The 26,724-nt window shown below is 46.1% G+C and overlaps 2 protein-coding genes across 6 annotated transcripts in view; one reads left to right on the top strand and one right to left on the bottom strand.

The window, feature by feature from the left end:
• The window catches only part of LOC138492597 (coiled-coil domain-containing protein 74A-like), a 276,626-nt gene extending 258,574 nt beyond the window's left edge, over positions 1–18,052 (bottom strand). The window contains exons 1-2 of one of the 2 annotated variants that reach the window (XM_069619879.1): positions 17,719–18,052; positions 8,259–8,785 (exon numbers count right to left, since the gene is read on the bottom strand). In XM_069619879.1, the coding sequence (XP_069475980.1) occupies positions 8,259–8,520 (262 nt within the window). In that variant the 5' untranslated portion in view covers positions 8,521–8,785; positions 17,719–18,052. The remainder of the gene's footprint in view (positions 1–8,258; positions 8,786–17,718) is intronic. The other variant, XM_069619880.1, reaches the window with a different exon arrangement.
• A 95-nt stretch (positions 18,053–18,147) lies between these two features.
• SMPD4 (sphingomyelin phosphodiesterase 4) overlaps positions 18,148–26,724 on the top strand; it is a 669,498-nt gene continuing 660,921 nt past the window's right edge. For all 4 annotated transcript variants that reach the window (XM_069619878.1, XM_069619877.1, XM_069619876.1 and 1 more), the window contains exons 1-2: positions 18,148–18,243; positions 24,712–24,794. In XM_069619878.1, coding sequence (XP_069475979.1) covers positions 24,756–24,794 — 39 coding nt within the window. In that variant the 5' untranslated portion in view covers positions 18,148–18,243; positions 24,712–24,755. The remainder of the gene's footprint in view (positions 18,244–24,711; positions 24,795–26,724) is intronic.

Here is a 26,724-nt window from a genome sequence, read left to right as displayed (position 1 = left end):
TGTCTGTCATAGCCGGCAGGTCTGTAGATGATTAGAAAGCTGTGGGAGAGGGATAGTTTGACGAGAAGTGATCGCAGGTAGGGACGATTGTCTGGGAGTCGATGATGGAGACGGAGAAGTGTGACTTGAAAACTATTGCTATTCCACCTCCTCTAGAGGGTCGGTTGAGTGGGATAAGGAGTAGTCCTAGGGTGGGTGGGGGGGGGGGGTTTGAGTGGGAGCTAGTCACGGGAGAGTAATGGCCTCTAAAAACTGAAAATCCCCAGTCTGCTCTGCCTTTCACCTGGGGCTATAGGGTTTCTAATAGAATTTGGCAAACTCCTCTGCAATCCCTTTGTCTTCTACCACCCACTCCCCTGCTGAACCGGCCCGCTATCTCCCATACATAGCTATGGCCTTCTTCCCTCCTTTCCAACCAGGCTAGCATCATCCCAGCCCGGTCCGATCCACTGATTCGTATGTCAGACTTTTCTTAAGCGAGTGTACCTGCTTGGCAGTATCCAACACGATGTTCTGCAGGGTTTCCTGTGCTTTATGAAGTTCGACCAGTCTATCTCGGGTTCTCTGCTGCAAGTATGCCTCCTCAGCCACTCTCTCCTGTTCGTCTGCCTCCTGTACCTCTCCCCCATGGGCCTTCCTGCGGGCCGCCACCAGGGGTATCATATCACCCAGTAGGACAGTCTTATAGCCCTCTCGCAGCACCTCCGGATTACTTGCCCATTCCACGTTTATATCAAAATATTAATTCATCTTATAGGTCTCCCCCTTCAGAAAGTCAGGGAACCCTAAATAATAGTTATTCATTCGCCACTGGGGTCGTTCCACCTTCCTACTTAGGTCAAGTACCATGAGCATAGGAGAGTGGTCCGAAATACCCCTTGCCTAAAAGGTCACTGCTCTCAACCTATGATCGCCCTGGACTGAACAAAAAAGTAATCTAACCTGGCGAGGGACCCATGTAGCCCAGATAGGAACGAGAAGCCATCGTCAAGCAGGTGCACCTCCCGCCGGGCATCCACCAGCCCCATTGTATGAACAAATGAGTTTAGTTTCGATGGTGTGTTGCCTGCTTTGGCCTTGCTGTTTCCGGTCCCACGCCTGATCAATGATGTTGCTTTAGTTCCCCCCCCCAGGACCCACATGTCTGCCCGAGTGCGTAGCAGAGCGGTTTGTAGTTCATTCAACAGATCAATCGTCATGGGTGGGCATACATGCAGACCACACCCCCCCCAAATTTCTCCCCACAGCTCCCCTGTGACCAGCACAAAATAGCCCACGCGGGTTGTGTACAACCTCCCTGAACTGAAAGGGTGCTCTTTTGGGCGCCAGTATCAGAGGACCCTCTCGCCCCCCTAGAAAACCCTGCATGCAGGGCAACGCGATAGTACGTTTAAAGAAATTGCATTGTGTCCCTGCCAGGTGAGTTTCGGTTAGGGGGGGGCCATGTCTTGGGAGTACCGATTCAGGAACTGCAGCACAAGCCACCTCTTAATACTGGACCCCAGCCCATTCACATTTCATGGTAGAAAGGAAAGTTCCCTAAGTTGTGATCACTGCTGCCATATAGTGAAAGTCTTCCCATCATGTATACCCTGAGAACTCTTCCACTCCCCCCCCCCCATTCGTGGTATGGACACATAATGAACTCCCTTCCCCAATTCCTCCCCCTTCCAGTGCTCCCAGCAAAGAACCAGATCAGCTCAACTCGCAGACCCAACACAACAAACTCTGGTGCGGAATAGTACCCCCCAACCCTGCACTCCCCCCAATCCCAACTGTGAAACCCCCCCCCCCACCCTGCACTTCCCCCAAACTAGAAGTACTGGTCGCCCAAACCAACGTAAACCAAACCATGTGAAAAAATAATCAGGGGTGCCTGTGAGAGCCAGCCTAGCTCTTCGTAGTCCCCTGCCAGGGGCTGCCACATGAAGGATTCCGGACAGTAGCAGTCCTGGGCCCAAGAGGGCCTACATTATGTCCCCTCCACCCCCAGATCCAAAAGGTCCAGCACTCCGCTTCTCCGTTCCCTGGGTCTCCGCATCCAGTTCATCAATGCGTGCTTTCTGTGTATCAAACAGGACCGGGGAGGTCTCTGTGCCTGGACGATGTTTTGGTATCCCTGGACGTGGCCTAGAGAGAACGTGTGTGTGTGTGTGTGTGTCTCCAGCCAGTCCCAGGCTTCCTTGGGTTTGTGGAAAACGTGTACTGTGGCATTGTGGTAGAGTTTAAGCGTAGCTGGGAAGAAGAGTGCACATTTGATATTGAGTGGCATGAGCTTCCTCTTCACAGAGTGAAAAAACTGCCGCGATCTCTGTACTTCCCTCGTGTAGTCTGGAAAGAAGCCAATTCGGTTTCCGTTGTAGGTGATCGGCCCCGTCGCCCTTACCATCTGTAGGAGTGGGTCTCTATCCCTGCAGTTCAGGAGGCGGGCTATCGCCATGCGTGGGGGGGGCACCGGGTACAGGGCGGCCAGTTGGGACTCTGTGTACCCGCTCAATTGAAAAGAAGCTTGAGAGTTTTTTGGGTGCCATAAGATCCGATAACCGATGCTCTAGAAACAGTTCCATACAATGTCCTTCCTCCTTTTCTGGGAGCCCAAGCATGTGCAGATTATTGCGCTGTGACCGGTCTTCACTGTCCTCTGCCCTGTTTTCCAGGGTGGTCAGTTTCAGAGACATCGAGGTCAGCCACTCCTCATTCTTCTTTAGCATGTCCTCACTGTCCGATATGCACTGTTCCATCTCTCCCACCCGCAAGGACAAGTTGCGCAAGTCCTACCTTAAGAAGGAAACCTGAGAGGCTAAGCCATCAATTTTCGTTTTGACCGATGACCTGGAGTCGCCAATGGCGGCCATGATGCCCGTAAGCAACAGTATCCTGTACTCTACCTGAATACAGCAACCTTTTCCCGTGTCGAGGAAGAAGACGTCTGGGCACTTGTCATGTAGTGGTCCATTTTGTTCTGTGTAGTCACTCTACAGGACTTGTTCTTTGCCATAGCGGCGTGGGTCACTGGTGCCATGCCGTTCACCACCTGACCGTCTTCCAGGGTGGGTTGGTTGGATCGCCTGCCAAGTCTCCTTCCCGCATTTCGATGCGCCTCTGCGTTTGGAGAACTCTGCAGGTTGGCGCCAGGGCCATGGCGCATCTCCCCCTTCGGGGCTGCTGGTACTCTTTATTGATGGGTCCTCAACAATCAATCAGGACACTCGTGAGAGGGATAATGGTGCAGCCAGTGTGGGCCTTGTCGATGGGGAATACCAGATCAGGATGAAGAAATGTTTACCTTCACATTACTCTGTGCAATCGGCAGAACTAGTGGCACTTAAGAGGTGGTAGAAATGGGGAAGGCAGTGACTATTTATTCTAACTCTGCGCATGTAACCTCCACTGTACATTTAGGCTTGTCAAGGTGGCAGAGAAGAGGGTTTATGGGACCCCTGTCCAGCGTGCTGCACTGCTATTGAGGTTAATAGAAGAGCTAATACTGTCCACAGAGGTAGGGATTGTTAAATGTGCTGTGCACACTAATCGTACTAACCCCATAGCGCTTGGAAATGCTGCAGAGCGGTGAAAGAAGCCGCATATTTGCCATTTACAGATTCCCCAAAAATGGAAGCCGTGTCCCAGCAGGTACAGTTGCCAGCCCTGTACACTGCGGCCCCTTTTCTTCAAATTATGGAGATGCAAGAGAGATTGCCTAAGAATGAAAAGGAGCTCTGGGCAAAGAGGGGATGTGCCCTCCCACCCTCATGGATTTTCTGTGGAGACAGGAGCTTACAGGGAAGGTAGTAATGCCTGTAGGGCCGCTTCTTGTGGCTCTCGAGCAACTACACTACCCGTCGCAAACTTTTCAGGGAAAAATTGCAGTGGAGCTCCAGGAGGTATGGTTCATATCAAACCTCCAGGAACAGGCGAGTAGATTTGTAGGGAACTGCATAGTTTGCAGATAATTAAATCCTGGAAACACCATGAGGCCATTAAGGGGAGTTCTGCCGAGGCCCTCTGGGCCATTTTGGGAACTCCATATAGATTGCATAGATATGGCTCAGAGATGCAATATTTTTTCTTACCTCATAGTTGTTTGCCCATTTTCCCCCGATGGCTTGAGGTTTGTCCTGGTGTATACTGTGATGCTTAGTCTGCAGAAACATTTTTGGTGAGAGAGGTATTTCCACAGTGGGGAATTTGTGAGGGCCTGAAGTCTGACAAGGGGACCCACTTCTTTAATGCTTTGTTTGCAGAAATGACTTCACTCTTGGTGATCAAGCACAAGGTGTGTTATTTGTAACACCCTCAAGCCAACAGAGCAGTAGAAAGGCTAAATTGTTATCTTAAAATGCATCTGTCAAAGGTTACGCAGTGATCTGAAGGAGTTGCCACTATTTTTTACCAATTGTTCTTTTTCAATTGAGAAATCAGCCAGGGAAAGATCACCACCTCAGCCCACATGAAATGATTATGACTGGATATAGGACACACACACACCGCTCTAACCTGCACGCAAAGCATCAGATGTACATAAATCAGCGGGGATTCTTGGTGAGGAGTTTAGGGAGTACCTTAGGGTCTTAACCAAAAGTGTCTGACATATATTCACAGGTTGTGTCTTCTCAACAGTCTACAGGAGAAGGTGGCAAAGAACCTGATGAACTACTCCAGCCACAATTGCTCACCGGGAACCTGATCTACGTCCGCACCTTCATTCGGCATTGGAACAAGCAGCATTTCCATGGGCCACACTGCGCGATTCAACTCCATCTGCAGTGAAGGTGGAGGGCAGCAAGAGCTGGGTCCACCTCAGTGAGGTGCGAAGGGATACTGTGAGAAACCCGATGGTATCCTCACACCTACTTCCACACTTTTGGAGTCTTCCCATGGGCGGTGGAGATGCGAGAGAGGATCACCTGGGTGGAGGGTGCTCGGGATTATGTTGCAGGTGAACCAACCAAACTTACCCTCCCCGGCCTTTATAGGCTGTTGCCAATCACTTCCCTTCATTTCCCCTTCAGTGTGCCACTATAGTACTGGAAAGAGGAAGAGGCCACTATGAGTGGTACATGTCATTTCATCACTCTGGTACTGAGACGATGAAAAGGCCTCAAGATTTATGAGGGTCAGGCATGTCCAGAGGATACCAATAACTATAGTCAAGCAACTGGGCTTGAGTACTCACACCCCCAACCTGTTAAGTGGTTGCAGGGGCATAAAAGGTGGAGCCGACAAGCAGCAAGGAGAGACCAGCAGGAGAGAAGCCGGGCCAAGCATGTTGGGCCTGTGAGGAACAAAATCCTGTGGAGGAGGAGGCTGCCAAGGTGGGGCCGGCCTGGGGGCCAGGATGCCGGTAAACACACAGGAGGGACTGAAACACCAAGGCCATAGCAGGCCGTGAGAGGGTCACAGCGGGTAGAGCCTCCCTGGTCGGGTACCCGTAAAAGAAGCTGTGGGACACATGAGAGACCCCACTGCCGGAGGCTACCAGCAGCATCTGTGAGAGACAAGCGGAGCTGCTGGCAACCCACAGAGAATTCCAAGTTGCGAGCATGGCTCTCAATACCACAGACGTGTATGCGGAGCAAAAGAAGAGGAAAAAAGCCGCCCGGAGGAGCCACCAGGGATCGGTGAGTGAAAACAAGGGAATATTTGTACGTGTGGCTTCTGGGGACAACTACCCATGGCAAGTGTAATTGCCGAAAGAACGACGATATGCAAGTTAAAGTGAACCCAAAGAGGAGGGTTGTAGTGAACAATACGAGTAAAGTGAATTGTAAATGAAAGAACGTGAAGAACTATTAAATACTGAACTAAAGGATAGCTCTGAAAAGTCTATGAATGGAACGCAAGCTAGTGTGAAGTGCACGTAGTATATATCGAAAGGCAAACAACGAGTCTTATGAAATACAATGAAAAGCAAGTAATGAACGTTACTGAAGAGTGTGGAAGTAATGTGGTGAAGGGAGGAGAGCACCACTGAGTGAACTGTATGAAAGAACACATTGTGGCAAAGCCAAGAGACTGGCAAGCAGGAGAACACATTGTGGCAAAGTCAAAATGCGGGCAAGGAGGAGAACACATTGTGGCAAAGCCAAAAGACTGGTGAGGGGAAAGCAAAGTGAATGTGAACCGGAATACAGGTGAAGTGATAGAAAAATCTGTGTGGGCAAGAAATCCTATGGTTATCGGTTGCACCTGTAATGGGTGGGCCGTGTGGTCCAGCAACCGCACCTAGACCGAGGATACCCCATCTGTGAAAGTCAAGGAAACATAATAAGAACAACAATAAGAATATTGATGGGGTTACCCCATTTGAGAGGATGAGGGGTAGGAAAATGTGATCTAATTTGTTTCCTTGTTGGTTGGGGTATGCAGGAGGCACGGTGACAGAGGAAAGTGTGGTCGATGGGAGGCAGGTATGTGTGGGTGATGTGGTGAGGGTGAAGAAACCATTCAATCTACCGAAAGGTGGTTCCCAGTTTTTTTTAACCTATTGGAGGTAGTGAATGTGGGCAGGAGCCATGTGGTTACTAGTGATGGGAGGCGATGGGCATGGACTGAGTAGTCATTGTGAGGCACCCTGAATTAAAGAAACGTGCTTGTGTGAGTGGCGTGAAGATCTGGTCTGTGATGGGGAGATGAATGCTACAATGTGGGGCATGATGGTGCCGGTGGGGGGCAGGGGGCTTGGTGATGTGGGAACTTCTTCCTTTGATGAAGTAGGCACCAGAACGATGTTCGGGTGGGCGCTCAATGTGGGAGGATGTTGGGAATGGAAGGGAAAACTTGGGAAGTACGACTGGACATGTGAGAAGGAGACCTTCTAGGTTTGACGATTATGTAGTATATGAGTAGGTAACTGTCATTTATTTCATTGTGTGGGTTTGTAATTATCCATCAAGATCACACAGTCAATCTCACTAGACTAGTGACATGTTATTGCTTTGTTATAATTACACATTACCGTATAACATTATTTTCACCTATGTGTAAAAAGGGACATATGTGGCATCTGGTGCTGGTGCATGCGATGACAGCCCAACGTTGTCATTTGGAATGACAGTTGGATAGAGCTCCATAGTTCTTGGTCGGACCTGTGTTGGGGGGCTTATTTCTTAGAATAAACTTCCGTTTTACCCACATTCTGGTCTGCTATCTGCATCTATTACTACTTCAAATGTGGACTCCAAATCATTATCCGGACACAGCATTCTTGGCGACACTGAAAGCATGATGAATACAGCAGAAACAGAATTAATTTGCGGTTACAACATTTCCTTATGCACCCCGGGCTTATCAGGGCTCCCCGCAGTTCCCCAATAGATTTGGGCATATGTTTCACTGAGAGGCTCACAGTGTGTCATGGACAAGAGCAGACAGAATCACACAAAGCTCACGTTGTGAATGATGGCCAAAGAAGCGTGCGTAGAGGCTGGATAGTGATGGCTCCCATTGCCGTGCATGATCACACTTTTATCCCTCTCCGCTAATTTTCCCCCACGTGTCCCAGTTGCAGAACTGGGAATCATGCGCCCTCCCTGGACATCTTTGATCAGCCTGCAAGACACAGGTTTCATGTCGGGCAGTGCAGACTTAGCCTTTAATGCTTCCAAATAACAAAAAAATGGAGTACCTTTATTTGGAGAAATAATAACACCTATTAATGCAGTGTTTAGAACCGTAATTACTCTAGTATGAAGCACTATATAAAAACATGTAACTGCAGGACCAAGGGGTGAGTTATGAGAATCCCTAAAATATGTGAACGTTGAAGCTCTTGTAGCTTCTTGACCATACATGTTGTGATGTTTCATATAGCATTAACATGCGGCCTTACAGCAGCTTCTGTGAGCTTTGCGAGACTACACTACAGCATTCTGCAAGGACAATAACTGACCGTGTTCATACAACACATCAAACGGAGGAGTCTCAGTGCACCACATGGGCTGTGCTGAGGTCGTGGGTCCGCATCCTACGACTCCCCCTTTCGATGGACTGTGCTGGCTACAGCTGATTGCAGTTGTCAAAAACACCTGGAAATCCAAGAGGTTGCAGACCCCTGTTCTAGAGGGAAGAGACCCTGAGAAGGCCCCCACGCCCCGAACAATAATATTATATAGGCAGCGTGCCTGGGTGGCCCGGAGCGCCCTCTCGGGTGAGGTTTGAATTCGATATGCAAGTTCCATATGCTGTGCATGTTAAGAGGCGCCAGGTGGCTGAGTGCATAAACTGTATAACAACGGCGAGTGGAGCATTAGCCTCACCTCGGTTCTCTCTTCTGAGCTGCTCGATTTCCTGGTGCAGCTTCCCCAGGGTGTCGGCGTGTTGCTGCTGCAGGAACTGGAACCTCTTCTCCAAAATGGCCATATTCTTGCTAATGTCCCCATTCTGGCCAGGGGGCCCTTGGTCCCAGGGAAGCAGCACCCGGTGGGCGTGAGAGGGACTAACATGCGGTACGCTGTCCACCCTCACTACTCGTGGCCACTGGGGCTGTTTTCCCAGAGGGGGGAGGCCCGCGCTGCACATTCCTGGTGGGCCACAAGGTGAGGAAGGCAAAAATCCTGCTGGCGTGTCTCCAGGTTCCCCAGTTTGTGAAACACAAAAGATGGTGGCGCTATAAATTATCGTGGCTTGCCTTCGTGGTCAGGATTCCCACAGGTCATGCAAGACTAGGCTCCTCTGGAATTCGGCGTCACATCCTCCTTGATAAGCAGCCGACCAGGACACATGCCCATGGCTCGGTACCATGAATTATTCATTAACCACAGCTGCCGGATTATCTATCAGGACCCTGTAATAAGAGATAGAGAAGTAGGTTTCTTATTTACTGGCGTTTTATAATGTAATGCACCACACACTAAAACCACTTCAGCTGAACGAGGGGTAGGGGAGATTGCCCGAAAGAGCAACACACACAAGTCTTGCTGCTGTGTACCAAACCCGTGGGCCTCGACGTTGTATGGCTTAAAGTGAACGCAGTGGGTGTTTGTACATAAACAGTGAACGTAACTCAAGTGACTTGCCGGGGAACATGCGTGTGCTGTGTTAAACCACCGCAAGCCCTGCTAGGTTTAGAATCCGCGATGAATGTGCTGGTGCTTTGTCCAGAAGGGGCGAGATGCGGTGTTCATAAAGTGGGATGTCTTTGACGGTAGTTTGTGTACAGAAACGGCGAGGCCTGTGCAGATGCCGTGTTTGGGAAAGAATGAGCCATGTGCCAGTGCCAGTGTCGTTTTCAGAACATGCGAGGCCTGTGCAGGTGTTCCGTTCACAAACCGGAAGGCCAATGAGGGTGTTTAGAAATGGCATGTACTGGTGATGGCGTTCAGAAACAGTCACGTATGTGCAGATTTGTTTATAAACAGATGCAGCGTTCAAAAGCAGTCAAGAATGTTTCTAACCATAGCATCTGCACAATGAAGTAAATATGTGCAGATGTTGGGTTTAGAAACAGTCAAGTATGTACAGGTGCTACCATGGTTAGAAAGGCACGTGAATGTGCAGCTCAGAAAGCGTGAGACTTGTTATGTGAGTTATAGTCAAATTTCCGAATACATAGTTGAAATGCAATACTTTCGAAACAAAAGGATCGGAAAAAAAAAATTGAATGCCCGTTTTTTTTTGGGTGGGATCCCCGTCCACCCCTCCCCGCCCCCGGTTTTTGGGCACAAACCACCAATTTTTCCTATACGAAACTAAAAAAAAAAAAAATAAAAAAAAAAATAAAGCATTCGCATTTTTTTCTATAAAGGCTGTAACAGCTTGTAAGCGCAATTAGTTTGAATGCACCAGTTGCTACTTGATCGTCCACACAACAATTGGGCAATTGTCAAAAACTGTCTTAACACCTTTGAAAGCACATGTATTAAACGAAAAGACTATTGTGTCTAGAACCACAGTGCAAAAAAGCATCAAAAGGAAATAAGGTCTTTATTGGATAGTTAATTTGCTCCAACTGTGCTCATTGACACATTGCAGGAAGACACGACTGCTTCAGTGAAGCTAGTGCCTCTAAATTTGGGTGAACGTTTAAGTAATGTTCTACCTTGTACCATGCCGATGTTAGCGGGTATGGTGGAGGACTTAAATATGGTTGTACTTAAGTTAACATAGGAAATCTCACTGCAGACGCGGCCACAAACCCAAGAGCGGTTGGAGAGATTCCCAAGCCCAGCAATCATATGGCAAACGCCGAAGGGTATCTGATCTTTCCATCAAAAGTTTTGCAACAAATTTGTTTTCATCGAATGTAAGTGTGTGTGGGATAAAGTGTTAATTTTTTTTGGGGTGGGGTTTTAAAAAAAAATATAAAACAAGGTTAAAAAAACGGGGTTTTGGGCCCACCCCCAACCCACAAAAAATAAAAATGACTAAAAATGCATTTATCCCACACATACATTTGAGGCAAAAAAATGTATTGTGAATCTTTCGATGGCAAGGGTTTCGTTGGAAACTTTCGATGGAAAGACCCAAACAAAGATTACCTGATTAGCAGCGTTTTGATGGCAGAGAGGGAGTGTGTGATGCTGAGGGTGACGCAGTGACTGTGGATAATGCCGAACCGTTGGAGGGGGCTGCGCATGCATGTTCAACTCATAAGCTGCATACATCTACTATTGTTCTGATCAACAAGGTGAGCTGGCTCAAGGAGAAAAAGAACATTGCAATTAAGGACCAGCCCTAAGAAAAATATACCAAATTTTTTTAAGAAACTGGGTCCAATGACAAATACAGGTATTAGGCATCAGGCTATATCTCGATCAAACAAGGTCTTAAATCCTAGGAGTTCCATTTCTATTAGTGATCAAAGTATTTTGGAGCTGGTTCCTCAGACTCATTTGGTGCAACCCCTTTCTGGCCAGGTGGGAGGTGGGGCGGGGCAGCTGTTAAACCTCCGAAGCTTCTTGATGTTGAACATCAATTTTCATTTTTGACAGGGCACCATAATAGTATTATGGACACACAGACTTGAGAACATGGTAAAGGAGGAGCATTCCCCAACAGTTATTGCATAATAGTCTTCAAGATTTAGGTAATCAAATCAGATTGACTGTTCTAGAGATTTCGGCATAGAACATGGTGCAAAGTTCATTCTCCACACAATATGATAATATACGCCTAGAATTCAATACTCACACGTTACAGTTAAGTGACTAAGATAAATTTAGAGATGTGCACGATTCAATTCGGGATTTGACTGGAGTGGTGGGGGCACTTGGAAATATTAAAAGCCTTGCTCTTCCACCTGCCAACCCCAATAAACTGACAGAGGTACCACAAATTGTGTTGGAACAACGAACTGGCCCTCAGCCAAGACCAAATAAAAGAGGAAAATAACCCAAAAAGCTGCCTCGAAAAAATGTTCGAGACTGCTCCATTTGACAGAAGCAGCCAATGCGGCAGAAGAAAGGAGTTTCCAAGAGTCTTAAAGGGTTGATTTAAAGGGGCTGGGACCTTCCAAATGTGCCTCTTCTGTATTTGAGAGAGGAGGACAAAAGTTGAACTGTCCAAGAAAAAAATGGCTGACCATCCGACTCCAATAATAAAAACGGATACTGAAATCATTACAGCTCTTCATCATCTAGTTTCAACAGCCGATACTCAGGTCCAGTACCCTCAAAAAACCTTTCCAATATTTAAACTAACATCTACAGTCAAAGGCACAAACCCTGTAATAGTCCAAACAGATCAGGTGGAACGAGTGATTGAAACCAGCACCAGTGGACATTCAAAAGAACAAGAAGGTATCTGCTGGAGTGCACCTGAGATTGAGCAGTCAGATTCGAAAATTAGTGAGCGTGGATGAACAGGCCGAATCTAGGGATTTCGGCTATCAGGCTACCATACTGATCTGGAAGCAGTTTCTAGGGCCCAGTTTTATTAATCTAATGGCAAGAAACTTATTGCGGGGAGTACGAGTGAAATCAAAGGGATGATGCCTGTGCCCCTTGTCTTGCTTTGACGGTGAAGCAATTTCGGGAGCCCTTGGCCAGATTCTCTTTTCGACAATAGCAGTGGTCGTGTTGTGAACAATGTACCCATGATATCAAGCTTCATGCCATCTTGGAAATCCGCTCAGGAACATCAGGATAAAGGGATACCAATGACAACAGAGCATATAAAACAGCCATTATCAAGGCCAAAGCCCTATCCTTCAACACAAGGATAGCCAATGCCAAATCCGCCACTAAAGAAATCTTTGCCATTTTCAGAGAGCTTGAGACCCCACCTCCCCTCCTCCCACTCTTGTTAAAAGACGAGGCTTGGTGCAACAAAATTCAATCGGCCATACTCGAGAAACTGGATACCTTGTACTCCAAGATCCTGGCCCACCAAAGGGCTCTTATCAATATCATAGCCATCAGCCACAGCCCACCTTCACCAGCTACTGACAGGGACACCAACCAACCCCCCCTTTTTGAATTTAAGGACATGACTGAGTCTGAAGTAATTGCCCTCCTCAGGTCTATCAAACCGTCTAACTTCAAAGGGGATGCCTGCCCTGCACAGGTCATCAAGGACTGTGCAACCCCCATTGCGCCTTTTATCACCGCTTTCATCAACGCCTCCTTCCAGTCTGGCCACGTCCCAGCTGGACTCAGAGAAGCGTGGGTCCGACCACTCCTAAAAAAAACACCCTAGACCCATCGGTCCCAGGGAATTACGAACCAATCACCACTGTCCCAATTCTACTAACAATGTTGGACAAAGCAGTTTAGCTGCAAGTACAAAAGTTCCTGGAGGACAGCCACCTCTTTGGGCTTCGGCAATCCGGCTTATGGCTGCGACATGGCACCGAAACGGCCCTCCTTGACCTTAAAAACCAGATGGACGATCTTAGAGATGCAGGCAAACCAGCACTACTTCTACTTCTGGACCTATCTGCTGCCTTTGACCTTGTTGACCACAAGACCCTATGCCACCATCTCGTCACCGCAGCTAATTTCTCCCCCAGGGCCTGTAAATGGATAACCTCCTTTCTGCAAGAAAGAGTAATGAAGGTCTTCTCAGACACAGCCTCTGCCAATCCCAGCCTCATCCAATGCGGCTTCCCACAGGGCTCCTGCATTGCCCCCACCCTCTACAATCTTTTCAAGAGGCCCCTCTTCAAAATCCTGAACGCCCTGGGCATCTCATACACCAACTATGCTGATGGCACTCAGGTGCTCATCCCCCTCTCGGGTGATTACATGTCCGACCTTAACACCCTCAACTCTATATACGCCACAATCCAATCCTGGATGGCAGAAAACTGGCTATGCCTCAGTACTGAGAAAACCAAACTTCTGCTTATTGGAACCCCGTCCACCCTGGGCAGGCTGGACAAGCAATACAGTTCTTTCACTATTGACAACATCCCCATCTCAGTCTCTCAAACCGTCAAAACACTTGGTGTCTACCTGGATCCGAACCAGACTATGGACAGGCAGGTCAATGTCATAGCTTCCTCCTCAGCCTACCACTCTAAACTGCTCAATGCTGTGAGGCCCTATCTCTCCCAACAGAATTGCCTCACTATTCCCAGGGCAATAATTGGGTCAAGGCTTGACTACTGCAATGCCTTACTCATAGGAACATCAGGAAAAAAAGCCTTGCTAAACTACAACTGGCTCAGAACAATGCCCTTAGGGCCGCCACCGGCATCTCACGTAGGGACCATATCTCTGGTCTCAGAAGACAAGTCCACTGGCTCCCAGTTAAGGAAAGAATCATCTTCAAAACCCTTGCCCTGACGCACAAGTGCCTCCATGACCTGGCCCCACCTTACCTTGTCCAAAGGATCTCCAAACCCTGCTCCACTAGGCCAGCCAGAACAGCATATGCTAACATGATTACTGTTCCCAAAACTAACAAAGCATGTGCTGGTGGCACCAGCTTGCCCACCATGGCTGCCACCCATTGGAACGCCCTACCACCACACCTTAGGCAAATTGAATCCCATGGTGCCTTTCACAAGGCCATCAAAACCAAGCTTTTCGTGTAAACCTGCAGGCCCTCCGGGTACATCCTAAACAATCTGTATGTTTATTTTTGCTAAAATGTATGTACCAACCTGTATGTAACCTGTAACTGCAAGACCACTTGCTGGGCGGCTTCTTGTAGCCCTTAAATAAGCCTTCTTACGCTCCGTTTTAAGCGCCTCAATGCCCTTGGGCTATAGAGCCCTCTACAAATGTAAAAAATAAATAATTTGCGTGGACATGGAGGTAGATGTGGTGCTTCCACTTTGGTTTGCTTCAAGGACTTGTGTGACTAGAAGTCCAGTGAAATGGAGACACCCATTGTTCGAATAAGCAGGGATTTTGGTTCCCAATAGGATTGTGGTTGTGTGGAGAATGGAGAGGATGGGTATGAAAAACAAATGGGTCCCACGACGTGCCTCGTGGTGAATTATCTGAGGTCCTATCAAAGTCAAATGTGACCAAGGTTTGATCGGACCTAAAGACAATTGTAGGGAGAATCAAAATCGTACTATGGCTGACATATTAAAAAATACAGGGAGGGAGCCAGCTTCTGAGTCTATGTTCCTCTGGTTTTAGGGATTGTAGTGCCCAGGAGTAACTGTACCCTTTCAATTGCCTATAGATGTGCCACTGGTTGTGCCTGCTCTTCCCTCAAGGTTCCTCCTTGAAAGGATAGTAAGTGGTCTGTACGAAGTTCTATTAAACAGAACCAATGAGAAAGCTCTTTCATGAAATACTACAACTAAGATGTCTCAAGTCTAGCTATAAAAAGGGTATATTTTCCCGATGAAGAGATTGGATCTCGTAAAATTGGACTTTAAATATAACATTGTGGTGGTGCACATGATTGAGTGAAATTGACACTTTGAGGGCCCTAAGTTAGGATCTCCGAAACCAGGGTGAGGAACCGACTGCTGTACTAGATGAGGTGGAGAGGTTGGCCCATGGTCCTTTTAGGTTGGGGTCTCGTCCCCCTGTCAAGATTATTTGTAAATCTAATGAGAATAACAGAAGGAGGGCCGAATTCACTTATCCATTAACGACAAAAGCCAACACAGATCTTGAAGATTGACCTTGGTTACCGGAAACGTTTGTTAGGACCTTTAGGCAGTAGGGTGATCGGGAGACTGGCTTTAGTTCAAACGGACAAAACTGAGAAGATTGACATACTAAGTTGGACCACTCATGGGTTCAATAGCTTTTTGGGAAATGTCTCCAAACGGGTTTTCATGCTAACCATATTATTCTTCTGCTGGAGGTTTGATTGACGGTTCCACTGATTGTAGATGTGCATACAATATTTCAACAGAAGGCATTGAAGAGCATGGGGGGGTAGATGCTCTGGGGAGGGGAGGGTCTTATAATATCAGTGAATAATTGTATACTGCTGGAATCTGAGATTGTGTGTGATTCCCTCTATGGTTTGCTAGCCATCAGGGTAGTTTTAAAGGGTTTTTTGTTTCAAAGATCCCTATTGCTTGTAAACATCTACAAAAATCCATGCCCCAGTAACATAGCTGCCATTCTAACTAAATTGGGAGAAATATGCAATATCATCTTGTATGACAATGATGGGGCCGGCGACCGGAATGCGGATTGCTCACTGATTTTGGATGGTGATCTTGAAAACAAGATCAAAGGTTGATGGGAAACTATGGGTGGACTTATCCAAACATTTTGAATGATATGTATATTATTTATAATGCGCTTAATACCCCGGGGATCAAACCTGTGTTGCTCTGTGTCGTCTTGCTTCTGAGGTGAGCATGTTGCCACTGCACTATCCTCCCGAGACCCCAGGTGACTTCCCGTCTGGATATACCTGGAGATCAGGCAGTGAACATGCTCTGCTGGATTATGTAGCCCTTACATCATAACTGGTCAATTTGTGTGTGGAAATGTGGGTGGAGGAGACCGACTTAAATAATAACTCCCAAATAAAACTAAAATTGCAAGGTGAGGTCTCACAGGGGGTATCAGATTGGCTTAACTAATGTGTTAGTGAATCAAAAGGGGAATAGGATCTACAGGTCTAGGAGAAATGTTACCAAATATAATGGTTCGATGCTTGAGTTCATTAAAAAAATACCACTGTAGAACAAAAGCTGGGGTGAATTACACCGGCTCAATTTCAACAATTCTTGGATGATTTCAACAGTAAGCCCCTAGACACGGGATATGTGAACAACCACCCACATGATGCTATAGTTCAACTGATACGGGAGCTAAAAGCACCGAGAGCAAGCACATGTAACGGGTGCTCCGATCTGGCCGAAATTGAAAGTCTTAAACACAAATTTAATAACTGGATTAAAGTGTACAACTATATCCTGAGTAATAATGAAGGATTGAAGATTTTGGCAATAATCACTCAACATGACTCGAGAAATTTTGGGATATGATAAATACTATGACCAAACCCCAAGGTAGCATACAAGGTAAACCTATATCAGAAAAAGAGTGGGTGGCCCATTATAGGAAACTTTCACGTTTAATACCACCTCCTTCTGTTGATGCTCCCTGGAAATTAAATATCTTGATGGATATGATCAAGAAATTGATAAGAAAATTGTGTAATTCTAGGGCAGCTGGTCCGAATCAGTTGACGAAATTACATTCTAAAACTCTACCCTATTATGTGGTCTGATATTTTCTACGTTCTTTTTTAGGGAAGTCTCGATTGTAATACCCACCACTACTTGATATTTTGCCATCATTGTCATGATCTATAAGAAGGGAGATCTCCCTCATCGATAGCGAAAGAGCTTTGCGTCCTTGGTTTTGGTCGATTTGGCATCCAAGATAGACTGGCTGCAAAAATACCAGACCGGCTTTCAAAAGGTTCTGGGGACCGAACTCAATGGTTTAGTGGTGAACTTGTTAAAAGAAGATTCAAAAAGGTCAGGAAATCTGCCTCTATCTATGGGAGCCATTGATTATATTCAGGCTTTCGATAGTGTCAATCAAAACCTGTTAAGGCTTGAACTAAGAGATTGGAAGATCCCTGGACCTTTGTAAACTATTTTGGTCTATCTTCATGACCACACTTTTCTCCAGGTTAGTTTTAATGGGCAGGGTGCGCTGAAAGATTGCTCGAGCTAAAAGAGGACTTTGTCAGGCCTGCGTATGAGCTCCCTGCCTCTTTAACCTCCATCTCTCTGAAATTTCCACCACGTTCATCCCTTATCTAACCTATGCGGTCGACGTTATTCTCATGGATAGCACTCAGGTGGCCCTCCAGAAACAACAGAACGATGTAAATGAAAACTCAGTTGAATGAACTGTGTAATAATGGTAAAAAAACTAGGTTATTAGATTTGCTAACAATAAGAAATCAAAAATAGGCTTCACCTGAAGTGTTGTGATCAACAGCTAGCACCAACACACACTTTCACATATTTTGTTCCAACTGTACACTGAGTGGTACTGTGGGTACATTTCCCGGGAAGACTGGCAAAAAAAAAAAATGCTTTTTGAAGCACCTTTGACAATTAGGAATGTTTAAAATCACCAGCTGGACAGCACACTGTGCAGTCAAACTGGTCCGCACGGCTAGGCTGTCATGCCCTGGCGAGTTCGAGCCTCACGTCTGCTCGGTCCGTCTCTCTCCGCGACCGCATCCACTATTTTCATCCCGTTGTCCCCTGTCTCTAGCGTGCCCTCTTGCTACGTGCCCATTCTGCGCCTCGCTCCATTTTCAGCCCCCCCCCGGTTTCTTTTTTTTCTCTCCACCTAAATGTCCCCGGTGCCCCAGTCTCACCCGCTCTCTTGGTTGCACACCACGCATTGTGGCTGCCCGTTGCTATGGTACCAGGAAGCCACCGGGTCTCACCAACTCTACGAGAAGGGGATACCGAGAATCACGTTACTGCGTCTTTCCATGCCCCGAACAGCGAATAACGTCAAAACTACTGAGCCTCGTTTGTGGTTAGCAAGGAATCCGTTCCGGAGACTTATGAGTCATCCTGCGCATAGTAACCCCCGCTCCTTCCCGCAGAGATGGTATAGTCCAAGAGGCTGCAGACTAGCAGGAAGAAGCAGGCGAAGGAACCCTGTACGAAACGGACTGTCAGTGCGCATGGGCTGGAAAAGGCGGGTGGACTTGAAAAAGCGCATGCGTACATCTTATCCCGTGACGGAAGTGACCAATAGAACTCTGTGGGAGTGACTAGGTTCCGCGGTTACGTCACTTTTGTGCGCTGGCTGTGTTGCAGCTCCGACTCTTGACGTCGCTAGGGGACAGCGTCAGCGCGGTGGATTGAAAATTACTACCTGCGGCTAGGAGGCAAGTGGAGTGCAGGAGAGCTTTGGGCTTAAGTGTGGCGTTGTAGTGCTCAATGGTTCACTTCTGGGGCATGATCAGGCAGCTCGTGAAAGATACGGAACTCTGCTGGTGGCTGAATAAGTCACTTAGGAGACCCCCAACCATGGGGGTAGTGGGAAGTTAGTAGGGCAATAGACACACTTAAATAGGTGCTCAGCCTAAGAAGGAGCCTCACTCACATAGGGCAAATGGTCAACCGAGAGACCCCAGTGGCAGCGAAAGCATGATGGAAGCACCCATGGCAAAGGGCGCATGTGAGAGTATAGTAAAATGGTATTTCTGGGCTAAGAAGTCACCGTAATGACCCAAGATAATGCTGTGACGCCAAGCTCAATGCACGATCGTTAGACCCCAATCGCAATGTGCAATATTGGTGCATAGGGCGAGCTAATACTTCGGTGCAAAAAGGGTACCTGTTAATAAGGACATTTTTTAGATCGTAATGGGGCTAAAGGGCAACGAACTCAAAATGCACCCATGGGCCCAAATAGAAGAGCCAAGGAGTGCCTAACCAGTGTTTGCATAATAGGCACGAAGGTGAACGAAGCTACAATGTGCCTATAGTCCACCCAAAGTAATGGGCATATAATAACCCAATGGCAGACCGTGCATGATGGGTACCAGACCAAAAGTCAACAAAGAGCCCTCTCATACCGTGTGGGAAAAGGACACCCAAGAGACTGCCAGGGTTGGAAAGTGTCGAGGGATACCTATAGTGTCTGGTGGGCATTCTAGCCGTGTGGCACCAGTTCCAAATTGACACATGGTGCCTCCTTCATAGAGCAAATCAGCAACCTCCCTTCCTTTACCCCTGCCAACTGAAAATTGAGCGTTTGCGAGATGCCAGCGGTTCTTGAGAGATACTTAGACAAAGAGTGCTTAAGGTGCAGACAAGGCAACAGGCCCTTTTGGCAATATGTGCCTGAGATGTAAACTCTGCAAAGGCCTGCTCGAAATATATATTTTTTTATTTATTTGGATTTGTAAAGCGTGCTACAGCCCTTAGGCATCGAGGCGCTGGTACATGCAGTTTGTAAGGAGGCGTGATTCAAGGTTACATTGACAGCTGCCCAACATTAGGAGTTCTTAGTTACACATATAGTTTGACGAATGATAGTGGACAGTTCATGCAATGGTTAAACATTAGATACATTGTGTGGGGTAGTGAGTTTCAACAGAAGGATGCAGTCCTACAAATAGCCTTCCGCAAAGCTGTCAAAACCAGGCTATGTGGGAGTCAATAGATCTGATGTGCGCAGGTATATATATACCTGTATATACACACCTGCAACATGTTGTATTATTGTGATTTATACTGCACACTTCTGCCATTTACATGGTCTCCAGGAACTCTGGTGGGTCTGAAGCAAGGGATGCGTTTGGTTAGTGGGGAGAGAAAGAACATTCAAGATAACTTTGTTTTTGTGTTGATGTGTGATATATGATAGGTTATTTATAACGCGCTTAATACCTCGAGTTTTCTACGCACAAACCCGGTGATCGAACCTGTGTTGATCCGTGTCCTCTTGCTTCCAAGGCGAGCACATTGCCCCTGAGCTATCCTCCCGAGACAGGCCAAAAGTACCCTGATCCCTGCCTGCAGGAGAGTTTGCCGTTGTTTTGTATTGTGAGCATCAAGGCGTTTGTATCCAGAAAGTAGATCTTGTTTACCTATGGCAGTGGTGCAACACCATTTAGCTGACCAGGCTTTAGACCCCCTCACCCTGAAATTGTGGGCTATATTGACTCGACCTTGTTGACCTAGAGAGCCGTGGCCAGACAGAACAGGGCACCAAAGTTAAACAGAGCCTGTCCTTCACTGTTAACAAAGGTCCTCCAAAACATTTCACTGTTAGCACCTGCTTTCATATGCTTTACATTTTTAGGCAATTGAAATAGTGATGTGTGGTTAGTATTTGCATGTCAGGGGAGTTATTGGAACAATAGAGGAGGGATAGGAGACTGCTCATTCTCACAGCAGTCCTTAAGTGTGTGCTTTCAGACTTAAAGGAGAGAGTTAACTGCTTGTAACATTGAAGCTGAACTGCAATTGTCACATTAGAATGTGTAAAGATCTTAAACCACCCCGTCCCCCCAAGTAAGTTTCCCCCCACAGTCTCTGAAGTTGACGCCTCTTCATCATGTGCAGGGTTAGCCAGTCCCGTCCCCTATTTAGATTTTGCTGCACCTTGGCATATGATGCTAGGCCGAAACATGTTTGGGGATGCTTGTGGTCTCGTGCAGAAGGGATGTGTCCAAGCAGTTTGGGCTGGAGCGCCCCTTTTTGGGGTGGTACCAATCCTGATTTACATATGGTCTTTCCCCTTTTGTAATGGCTTGGCAGGTGAAGAATGATGGTCTGGAGGGTTACCCAGGGCAATGCGGTTAAGATTTATTCTAAACCTTCCAGCCAACACCTCTTGTTTTGCTATGGTGCTAGGATGCATTTGCTAGGACTGTGGTATGTTAGTTGGTTAAAGAGGTGCAGTGGTCTGGTGTTGGGGTAAAAAGCAGTGTGAGAGTGGCTTGATTGGTCTGCTTATTGTGTTTGATCGTGAAACTCGAGTAGCGAGTAAGAAAGCAAAGGCATGCCCTGATGGGACACTGGGTCAGTGGGATGTCTTTCAGAGCTTCTAAGAGGCTGTGGTGGGTGCGGTGTGTGCTCATGTCATGAGGAATTTGAGTGCTTTTGGAATACTAGGCCATAGGGTGCGTGAGGGCTGCTGTGGCACAGTGGAGCCATACAATGTAGTGTTAAGAACAGTGAGATGTAGAGGCTGTTGGTCTTTAATGGAAAAGATGACATGGAAACGCACTGGCCAACAGGAGAGCTTGACAGGTCAAAGGGTGGCTGTTGAGTGGTTCCCTGATGTATGTGATGTTTGCTAATTTGGGACAGTTTATGCCCAAGATAGTTTCTGATGGAAACGAGGAGGAGAATGCTGAGAATACCCCAGAGACACAAGGTTCAGGCGTTGCCCAATAGACTAGTTGCTGAGACAGACTAGATACACCCGGGAAAAATATGCACCATAGATGGATTTTAGCAACTGCAGCAACCTTCAACTGCTAAACCTTGAGAAAGTGCTTTAACTTCAGATGTAACCATGAGTTCTTGTAAAAGGTACCAGAACATGTAGATCAAGCACTCTGGGTGCCAATGACGCACACAACAAGAATATAAGCACCTAGTGTGATTGGATGATTGCTGAAGCATCATGGTGGCATCTTATTTCTTTTTAATGTATTGTGAGTTTTTGCAAACTGATAGCTACTGGTAAAACAGAAAAATGTATCGAATAAGTTAGAACCTTAGTGTAGGACCCAAGTACAGAATGCTTTAGCAGTGGTTGTGGGGTTGCGGAGAACATGAGCTATGAGAGTGCAAAAGTAAACCGGATGGTCACATGGACTCGTAACTACGACTAGACAGCCAAATAATCCGAACAGTGTAGGAGTAACTAGAAAGCGCTCCAGTCTCATGTGAATCTTATTTCTTAATAAACCACTTATATGTGAGCTAACAGAAAGCAATCCGCGTATTACACCTAATGATAAATATCGATGTTTATGTGGAATGAAGCTGGTGGAGCTTTCTTTCAAACTTGGACATTGCTTTTGCATTCCGGGCCTATTTTTTTTATTTTTTTTTGGAAAAACTCTGGAATTTGCTTATACTTGGTCTTTATGGCTACTATAATGACATGCAAAAAAATAAGTATTTTATGGTTAAGGATACTCCATTCTCTGCACTCCAATAAACCGAAAACAGTCAAAGATTAAGGAGTTTACATTTTGTGCGTAGTTCATGGTATCAATATTCGATGTAAAGTATCAAGTAATTTAAAACTATTTTTTTGCAAATAAACTTTCAATGTAAGCAAAAGGTTTTCTATAATAAAAACATAATCAATTTTTTCTAAGAGAAGCAGGTCGATCCTTTATTCTTTTAAATCCATGAACTCGTTTTTCGGGACATTACCTGGAACATTTTTTCCAAAATCTGTCAAACATCAAGTATAAAGAATATAGAAGAATGTTTCAATGTTGTCATTTCTTTAGATATATACCCATTCAATATTTTACAACCAAAAGGAAAAAATGATATTCATATTAAATTAATTTACCTTACAGATAAAAACCTTGCAATCTTCAAGATACTGGCTGCATGGTTCTTGCTCTATGTAGGTACAAGATGTAAAGGTTTGTGTCATTTAATATGTTTAGATGGCCAATGAATAGAATGATCCCAACGATTTAGTGAATGGTACTGTGTGAGAATAGTAGCAGTCCAACTGGAGATGGATCTAAGGAGATGTCTTGGTTGTTGACTACGTTGTCTACAATATAAGTGATGGTCTTTGTGTGGCTTGAAGTCAGTTGTTCAAATCAACTTAAGAAGCCAACTTTGCGGATAAGTTGAGTAAAAACCTTATTTACCACTTAGCCTAGTCGGAAAATATGGTTGATGTTGTGTATAGATCGTACAGTAGTAGATGGTTAGAACGCCATTTTTGGTGTTAAAAAAATGTCCGGCTCTTATGCATAACATAACCATGTAGGTGGTGTGATGTCACCTATATCACTTTTACCTTTCCTCTCTAAGCTACTCGAACGCCTTGCCTATTCTCAACTCTCGACCTTTATCTCTAACCTCTCTCTCCCCAGCCCCCCTCTCAATCTGGCTTCCGTCCCAACACTCAACTGAATCTGCCCTCACCTATGTCCTGAACTCTCTCCTTACCGCTCGCTGTGCTAAGCAATCCTCACTCCTTGTCCTCCTTGACCTCTCCGCTGCTTTTGATACTGTCGATCACCCCTTACTTCTCAATACTCTTTCCTCCGTTGGCTTCAAAGACTCAGTTCTTAACTGGCTCTCCTCTTACCTCTCCAACTGCTCATTCACCGTCTCTTGGGGTGGTCAAACCTCCTCCACCTTCCCTCTGAACTATGGTGTTCCATCCTCGGACCCTTCTTATTCTCTCTCTATACTTCACTTCTCGCTCCTTTCATCTCCTCTTTTGGAATTTTCACCATTTCTATGCCGATGATACTCAACTGTTCATCTTAAACTCTCCTCCTGTCTCACTGCCATTAAAAACTGAATGTCATCGCATTTTCTCTCTCAATACAGACACAACTGAAGTCCTTTTCTTCCCTTCTAACACCCTTCTTCCACCCCCCTTCCATTAATTTCCCCCCAGCCGATCTTCCAATTTCCGCTCATGCGAGGAATCTACTTTGACTCGTCCCTTTCCTTCACTTACCACATTTCCATCACTACTCGCTCTTGTCGCTATCACCTCTTTAATATCCGTAAAGTCCGTTCTTCTCTTACTTTCCATGCTATTAAACTCTTAATCTCTTCCCTCATCTTTTCTCGCCTTTTCTACTCTTCTCTCTTTTTCGGTCTCCCTTATACCCCATCTCGCCCCCCCCTTAAATCCCTTTACCCCTCTGCCGTCCGTACCCTCTGTCTTCTCTCTCCCTATGATTTCATCTCCAATTCACTTGCCAACCTAGGCTGGCTTCCCTTCTACTCCCCACTTACATACCACTTCCTTTGTCTCGTTTTTAAATCTCTTCATGACCTTGCCTCCCTTACCTCTCCTCTCTCTTTCTATGCCCCCTCTCGCTCTCTACGCTCTGCTGATCACTTTTTACCCTGTTCCCCCTCCTCCTTGTGCCTCCTCTCATTTCCGCTTCTTGCCCCCCTACATTGGAACTCGCTCCCTTTCTCTATCCGCTCTAGCTCCATTTATTCCTCCTTAAAAACACTCCTTCTTCACCACCCTCCCTGACTTCTCTCCCCTTCCTCCTCTTCTTTCACCTCCCCACTCCATCTTCCTGTTCCTTTCTCTTCCTGTCTCCCCTTTTGACTTCTACTCCATCTTCCTTCCCAATTGCAAATTGTTCCACATGCTGTTTTTCTGGTTTGAATCATGTATATTGTATTGTTTCTATGTTCCATGTTTAATGTTTTCTAGTTATGCTGTAAAGCGCTTTGGTGTAAAGCGCTATATAAATAATAAAATACAAATGTAATTGGCTGTGAACGTGATGTGAAAACATAGACATGTCTGTAAATATAAATAAAATATAATGCATACTAAGCAATTATTCCATGCGAAGAATGGCGTTCAAACCCTCTACTACTAATACTATATAGGTGTGCTTTACTACAATGGCGTGCCAACTGGCTTGAAAAGCTGTTGGCCAAGTGGCCCTAGACTACAAAGTAATTTTCCACAACCTGAGTTTAGCAGTCTGGTATTTATTTTCAGTTAGTTGGCGTGACAATTTGCCTAGATTGGTCTGCAGATTTTACAGGGACCACATTTGGGTCCAATTTAATCATGTGCTGTTTATTTTTTGTGTTTGTCTTGAGTTTAAATAACATAGTGTTTAATCCGTTCCCTTTACTCACAGTGGTCTGCTGAGAACTGCGACCCTTCCTTTGGGATTTCCCCAATATGGCTGTCCCATCTTTACAACAGCCGAGTTTCCTGCTGGTAAGTAAGAGCACTGCTCCCTGAAGTTGGTCAAATAAGACGTTGTGCACTTTGCTGTTAATACTGAAACTTGTGAAAAGGTCCTCGGAGTCTGGCGGAGCTTGAAGGCACTCTGTGAAGCTCAAATGACATTGCCAATGTGTATGTAAGGTCGCTTGTGGGAATTTCACCTGTAATTTAAGCTTTCTTGTGTATTCATATTTTTTGTGTGTGTGTCGGGGTCGGGGAGCTGTTGGGCCACTCTATCCTGCTTAGTTCCTACAAATGGGTCATGTCACTTCCTGGAATAAACGCAAAGGTATGCAAGTGACCCTTGGGCCGTGGCACCTATCAAGGAAAAAGCACAAGGTTGTAAAAATACCTCGAGTCTGTTGAAGTTCTTTGCTCTACATTCACTGGCCTGAAAGAGCAGACTCCCGGTCAGGTGGTCTAGCACAATCATCATGATTGCAAAGGCACAGGAAAAGGAGGGCGATGGGGGCTGTCCTTCAAACTACAGAATGTGGGTACCGATGCTGAGGGACTGCTTATTGGTATCTTGCAAGAAAAGGCATGGAGGTCCGGTAGTGTATCTGTGGCATCAATGGACCTTTCCCTTGCCTTTGACCTTGTGGAACGTAATATTCTTTGGTCAAAACTGTCAAAGACGGGGCTGCCAGTACCTTTTACTATCCATTCTTTATCATCTTCATGAGGGTTCTAAGATTAGAATCCGGCTTGATAGCAGCGGTACCCTGTCTCACTCAATTCAAGTTCTTAACGAGTTACGTGCAGCAATGCCCCATTACAAAAACGCCAGCAACCAGATTTCACAACAGCACAAATCCTCTGCTAACACTCATTGAAGAAGGTGAAACGCCTCCAAAAGTACGAGACCCCAAACCTAATACATGGTATGATACCTCTCCACCTACAATCCAGGGAGATTAACAATCAAACAAATGACCCAGGAGATGTCCAAAGAGCCATTGCTGGACCTGAAAAAACAAAAGTACCATCCGAAAACACAGAACGTCACAGAAAAGAAAATAACAACTCAAAGACTAATTTAAAAATCACTGCCCCACTTCTAACCTCCACACCTCCCAACATTCCTTTCATAACAAGAGATTGGAAAACGCACTACTCAAACAACAAAGCACCAGACCACAACGAAACAAGATGGACAAATCCAACGCAGAATTTACTGGAAATTCTCAACGAAGAGACAGAAAATGCTGTGATGAATCAACTTCCGGGGCACCAGTGGTGCAGGGATGAATATTGGTTTCTAAACCATCAACTAGCCCCACATCACTAGTACACCAGAAGGGATCCGAACATATTGGAAACACAAGGTCAATTATAAGCCTCCTTTTCCAATTTTGGTAACGTGGACGGAACAGCAGGCTCATCTCCGCAAGGTCGTCGATCGTTGGTTAGTTGCAACACAGCAAAAATACAATAATTACCCAATGATAAAAGGACTGTTCGGTCAAGGTTGTATTATCACAACAGAGTTCTAGCACACTACAAAATACAACCCACCCTGTAAAGGAATACAGATGACAGACAGTTTCAAGAAGGAAAGGAGTGCACTCTGGATACTGACTGGAGGGTAGACGTTAAAGTCATTATCCACAATGTTCAAGGATACTTGGTTTCAGCACAAAGGGAGCAATGGGTCGTAAAACGTCACTAGGGGCCTTCAGAGAAGGACCAGTGGGACAGAACCACAATGTACCTTGTACCTGTAGAAGTTCTTGGTGCTTGACAGGGTTGATCAGTTTCAGGGTGCTTCACTGCTTCTGCGACAGAGGTCAAGACGGGAGACAGCTGCGAGTAGCAGGTGGCATGCAGTTCGGTAAGGGTGTCACGGTATTAGTTTTGACTGTACGATAACCTTCTTGCCAAATGACGGTATATCATGGTTATCGCGGTATAGCAGGTG

Source organism: Ambystoma mexicanum, chromosome 10 (genome assembly GCF_040938575.1).
Source record: "Ambystoma mexicanum isolate Mex_15411 chromosome 10, UKY_AmexF1_1, whole genome shotgun sequence".
In the NCBI taxonomy this organism is placed as follows: domain Eukaryota; kingdom Metazoa; phylum Chordata; class Amphibia; order Caudata; family Ambystomatidae; genus Ambystoma; species Ambystoma mexicanum.
The sequence above is the reverse complement of the archived record's forward strand: the minus strand, read 5'-3'. Positions and strand labels throughout refer to the sequence as shown.